This window comes from Oncorhynchus nerka, linkage group LG8 (assembly GCF_034236695.1).
Source record: "Oncorhynchus nerka isolate Pitt River linkage group LG8, Oner_Uvic_2.0, whole genome shotgun sequence".
Lineage (NCBI taxonomy): Eukaryota > Metazoa > Chordata > Actinopteri > Salmoniformes > Salmonidae > Oncorhynchus > Oncorhynchus nerka.
The window spans coordinates 2061261-2067495 of NC_088403.1; the positions used below are offsets into that span (position 1 = coordinate 2061261).

At 47.2% G+C, this 6235-nt stretch overlaps 1 protein-coding gene across 1 annotated transcript in view; it reads left to right on the top strand.

Moving 5' to 3' along the window:
* Window positions 1-1651: 1651 nt before the first annotated feature.
* Window positions 1652-6235, top strand: part of arhgef39 (Rho guanine nucleotide exchange factor (GEF) 39) — a 77948-nt gene continuing 73364 nt past the window's right edge. Inside the window, exons 1-2 of the mRNA XM_065022064.1 lie at window positions 1652-1672; window positions 1775-1827. Coding sequence (XP_064878136.1) covers window positions 1652-1672; window positions 1775-1827 — 74 coding nt within the window. The remainder of the gene's footprint in view (window positions 1673-1774; window positions 1828-6235) is intronic.

Below are 6235 nucleotides of genomic sequence, written 5' to 3' on the forward strand. Positions count from 1 at the left end.
GTTAACAGCCTAGGGACAATGGGTTAACAGCCTAGGGACAGTGGGTTAACTGCCTAGGAACAGTGGGTTAACTGCCTAGGAACAATGGGTTAACAGCCTAGGGACAGTGGGTTAACTGCCTAGGAGCAGTGGGTTAACTGCCTATGAACAATGGGTTAACAGCCTAGGGACAGTGGGTTAACTGCCTAGGAGCAGTGGGTTAACTGCCTAGGAACAGTGGGTTAACTGGTCTAGGAACAGTGGGTTAACTGGTCTAGGAACAGTGGGTTAACTGGTCTAGGAACAGTGGGGTTAACTGGCCTAGGAACAGTGGGTTAACTGCCTAGGAACAGTGGTTAACTGCCTAGAAACAGTGGGTTAACTGCCTAGGAACAGTGGGTTAACTGCCTAGGAACAGTGGGGTTAACTGGCTATGAACAGTGGGTTAACTGGCTAGGAACAGTGGGTTAACTGCCTAGGAACAGTGGGGTTAACTGCCTAGGAACAGTGGGTTAACTGCCTAGGAACAGTGGGTTAACTGCCTAGGAACAGTGGGTTAACTGCCTAGGAACAGTGGGGTTAACTGCCTAGGATCAGTGGGTTAACTGCCTAGGAACAGTGGGGTTAACTGCCTAGGAACAGTGGGGTTAACTGCCTAGGAACAGTGGGTTAACTGCCTAGGAACAGTGGGTTAACTGCCTAGGAACAGTGGGTTAACTGGCTAGGAACAGTGGGGTTAACTGGCTAGGAACAGTGGGGTTTACTGCCTAGGGAACAGTGGGGTTAACTGGCTAGGAACAGTGGGTTAACTGCCTAGGAACAGTGGGGTTTACTGCCTAGGGAACAGTGGGGTTAACTGCCTAGGAACAGGGGCAGAACAACAGATGTTTTACCTTGTCAGCTCAGGGACTCCATCTAGCAACCTTTCAGTTACTGGCCCAACGCTCTAACCACTAGGTTACCCTGCCTCCTCTACACTCTGACCACTAGGCTACCCTGCCGCCTCTACACTCTAACCACTAGGTTACCCTGCCTCCTCTACACTCTGACCACTAGGCTACCCTGCTGCCTCTACACTCTAACCACTAGGCTACCCTGCTGCCTCTACACTCTAACCACTAGGCTACCCTGCCACCTCTACACTCTAACCACTAGGCCACCTATACCAATGGTTGAATGCGGTCTTAGTGCAAGCATCAGTTAGTGGTGGTAAATAGACAGCTACCATTAAAATATAGATGAAAATTCTGTCTGTAAATAGTGTGGTCTGCAGCTTATCATGAGGTACTCTACCTCAGGTGAGCAGAAACTCAAGACTTCCTTAATATTAAAGAACCAGCTGTTGTTAACAGAGAGACACACCCCTCCCCCCCTTTAGCTTACACCCAGCTACCGTTTGGGTCCTGCCTATGCATAGAAAAACCAGCTAGATGGACACTGAGTGGACAAAACATTAGGAACACCTGCTCTTTCCATGACATCGACTGACCAGGTGAATCCAGGTGAAAGCTATGATTCCTTATAGAATCATAGATAGATGTCACAAATCCACTTCAGTCAGTGTAGATGAAGGAGGAGACAGGTGGTTAAATAAGAGATTTTTAAGCCTTGAGACAATTGAGACATGGATTGTGTATATGTGTCATTCAGAGGGTGAATTAAAAGACAAAAGATGTACGTGCCTTTGAACAGGGTGTGGGCAGTGGTGCCAGGTGCACCCATTTGAGTGTGTCAAGAATTGCAAAGATGCTGTTTATTTTTTTCTCACGCTCAACAGTTTCCCCTGTGTATCAAGAATGGTCCTACACCCAAAGGACATCCAGACAACTTGGGAAAGGATGAGACTGCGTAAGAGAGGCCGACATGCGGGGCAACCTGACGAAACTACCACCTTCCCTCCGGGTTTATTGACAAATGTTCAATCACTGGAGAATAAACTGGAGCAGCTCCACATCGAAGGTTAGCGATCGCTGTCCTGATGTCCTGAAACTCTTTCTGGTCGTAGGAATCGATGGTGGAAACATTATGTCAAAGGAAGTTCAAGATCAGTTCAAAACAAAAAAACACACAAGAAAGCAGAACTGGTCAGGAGTAAAACGGCAGCTGTCCATTGCAGCGCTTCATTGCCACCTAACGCCATGTGTGAATCGCCTGTAACAGTTCAGGATTGGGGGAGTCGTGCCTCTCCACTAGAGCAGAGACTCTGTCATGGGGGCTGTTCAGAGAGATTGTTTAATGCCTAATATCAAACCTGGGAGTCACCGTGCCTCTCCACTGGAGCAGAGACTCTGTCATGGGGGCTTTGTTCAGAGAGATTGTTTAATGCCTAATATCAAATCTGGGAGTTGTGTGCTGCTACCCACAGCAGGTACAGGTGTTCTCACTGTTGTTATGGGACAGGACATGGGCTGATGAAGAGGGCATCTCACTGTTGTTATGGGACAGGACATGGGCTGATGAAGAGAGCATCTAGCAGGTGGGACTGAGATGTTTTAGACACTGAGAGGGCTTGGAAGTGTGTGTGTGTGTGTGTGTGTGTGTGTGTGTGTGTGTGTGTGTGTGTGTGTGTGTGTGTGTGTGTGTGTGTGTGTGTGTGTGTGTGTGTGTGTGTGTGTGTGTGTTACAGTAATATTCGTTGTAGGCTATCATTAATCCTCATTGGAGGCAGATTAGTTGAATCATGAATCACTATTCATTTGCCTGTTTCCTCTGGGCCGCTGCTGTTTCCTCTGGGCCGTCTCTATTTCCACTGGGCCGTCTCTATTTCCACTGGGCCGCTACTGTTTCCTCTGGGCCGTCTCTATTTTCCACTGGGCGCTACTGTTTTCCTCTGGGCCGTCTCTATTTCACTGGGCCGCTACTATTTCACTGGGCCTCTGCTGTTTCTCTGGGCCACCGCTGTTTCCACTGGACCTTCTCTGTTTCCACTGGGCCTCTGCTGTTTCCTCTGGGCAGCTACTGTTTCCTCTGGGCCTCCTCTGTTTCCACTGGGCCTCCTCTGTTTCCTCTGGGCCTCCTCTGTTTCCACTTGTCAAAAGTAGTGCACTAAATAGGGAATAGGGTGCCATTTGGGACAAAGACCTAGTGCTCCACCACATAAGATGGCTTTATACTGTGCTCTGCGAAAGTATTCGGCCCCTTTTGAACTTTGCGACCTTTTGCCACATTTCAGGCTTCAAACATAAAGATATAAAACTGTATTTTTTTGTGAAGAATCAACAACAAGTGGGACACAATCATGAAGTGGAACTACATTTATTGGATATTTCAAACTTTTTTAACAAATCAGGCACTGTAATTAGAGCAGTAAGGCATGGGGGGGGGGGGGGGGGGTGGTATATGGCCAATATACCACGGCTTAGGGATGTTCTTAGGCACAACGCAGGATTCATAGTAGTGACTGACAGGACTGGTAGGATGTTAGTTAATTTAGTAGTCTGGGTTGTCAGGTCATATAGAGGATTCATAGTAGTGACTGACAGGACTGGTAGGTTAATTTAGTAGTCTGGTCATATAGAGGATTCATAGTAGTGACTGACAGGACTGTTGGGATGTTAGTTAATGTAGTAGTCTGGTCATATAGAGGATTCATAGTAGTGACTGACAGGACTGTTGGGATGTTAGTTAATTTAGTAGTCTGGGTTGTCAGGTCATATAGAGGATTCATAGTAGTGACTGACAGGACTGGTAGGATGTTAGTTAATTTAGTAGTCTGGTCATATAGAGGATTCATAGTAGTGACTGACAGGACTGTTGGGATGTTAGTTAATTTAGTAGTCTGGTCATATAGAGGATTCATAGTAGTGACTGACAGGACAGTTAGGATGTTAGTTAATTTAGTAGTCTGGGTTGTCAGGTCATATAGAGGATAGTGACTGACAGGACTGTTAGTTAATTTAGTAGTCTGTTTTTTGGGGGGTTTTTTCCCACCTTTATTTTACTAGGCAAGTCAGTTAAGAACAAATTCTTAATTTCAATGACGGCCTAGGAACAGTGGGTTAACTGCCTGTTCAGGGGCAGAACGACAGACCTTGTCAGCTCGGGGTTTGAACTTGCAACCTTCCGGTTACAAGTCCAACACTCTAACCACTAGGCTACCCTGCCGCCCCTACACTCTACACTCTAACCACTAGGCTACCCTGCCGCCCCTACACTCTACACTCTAACCACTAGGCTACCCTGCCGCCCCTACACTCTACACTCTACCAACCCTGCCGCCCTACACTACAGGCTAACCCCTGCCGCCCCCACACTCTACACTCTAACCACTAGGCCACCCTGCCGCCCTCTACACTCTACACTCTAACCACTCAGGCTACCCTGCCGCCCTACACTCTACACTCTAACCACTCAGGCTACCCTGCCGCCCCCACACTCTACACTCTAACCACCAGGCCACCCTGCCCCCACACTTCCACACTCTAACCACCAGGCTACCCCGTCGCCTACACTCTACACTTCCAACCACTAGGCTACCCTGCCGCCCTACACTCTACAATTTCCAACCACTAGGCTACCCTGCCGCCCCTACACTCTACACTCTAACCACTAGGCTACCCTGTCACACTCTACACTCTAACCACTAGGCTACCCTGCCGCCCTACACTCTACACTCTAACCACTCAGGCTACCCTGCCGCCCTACACTCTACACTTCCAACCACTAGGCTACCCTGCCGCCCACACCTCTACACTCTAACCACTCAGGCTACCCTGCCGCCCCTACACTCTACACTCTAACCTCACCAGGCTACCCTGCCGCCCCTACACTCTACACTCTAACCACTAGGCTACCCTGCCGCCCCTACACTCTACACTCTAACCACTAGGCTACCCTGCCGCCCTACACTCTACACTCTAACCACTAGGCTACCCTGCCCCCTACACTCTACACTCTAACCACTAGGCTACCCTGCCGCCCTACACTCTACACTCTAACCACTAGGCTACCCTGCCGCCCCTACACTCTACACTCTAACCACTAGGCTACCCTGCCGCCCCTACACTCTACACTCTAACCACTAGGCTACCCTGCCGCCCCTACACTCTACACTCTAACCACTAGGCTACCCTGCCGCCCCTACACTCTACACTCTAACCACTAGGCTACCCTGCGAATTTGATACGCTGGAAAGACTTATCGGCATCAACAGCCGTGATTGACGGATCTATATCCTGTTTTTTAGCGTACTGTATTAAACTGAAACATGTTCTTGTGTTCGTTTGTCTATTTTTAACAGACAATTTAATCCATTAAAATGTTTGATTGATATGTACAGTGCATTCGTAAAGTTTTCCAGATTTTATCCATTTTAGAATAAGGCCGTAAGAATAAGGGTGTAAGAATAAGGCCGTAAGAATAAGGCCGTAAGAATAAGGGTGTAAGAATAAGGCTGTTAGAATAAGGCTGTCAGAATAAGGCCGTAAGAATAAGGCTGTTAGAATAAGGCTGTCAGAATAAGGCCGTAAGAATAAGGCTGTTAGAATAAGGCTGTCAGAATAAGGCCGTAAGAATAAGGGTGTAAGAATAAGGGTGTAAGAATAAGGGTGTAAGAATAAGGGTGTAAGAATAAGGGTGTAAGAATAAGGCCGTAACGTCAAATAAAATGTGGAAAAAGTCAAGGAGTCTGAATACTTTCCCGAATGCCCTGTATCAAGTCTGACTGCATCCTTATGACCCAATACCTCTGTAAATGTTCTGTCTCTCTGCACAAGGATCTATCTCATTCAGTCATTAACCTGTCTCATTTTCAATGTGATTTAATGGGAAAAACTGAGACTGTGCAGGGGTCAGTTCAGGTTCTTTGTAATTCTTAAAAATAAACATTAAATCTTCAATAGAGTATAGATGCAATCACCTCAACTGTTCATTCTTCAGACATGGTCTTCTGCCACCTGGTGGCTCAATCGCTTGCATTACACCCCAGGCGACAAACTCATTCCACCGAGGGGCGAGTGTCTGCGGGTTTTCAACCCTCCCTTGTAATTGATTGACGAATTAAGGTCACCGATTAGTAAGGAACTCTCCTCACCTGGTTGTTTTAGGCCTCGATACTCTGACCCTGGGGGAATACTACCATCTACTGGTCAATGGGACGAAATGCACCCTACACTGAAAGCTCAGCAGAAGTCAAATACACAGTATGTCGGTGTTCTACTTCCTCTGGTAGTAAGCCTACACTCTTAGAATAAATAATCTAGTTCTACACAGTAACTGTATATAGTTATATATAGTTATCTAATACACATAGTTATAA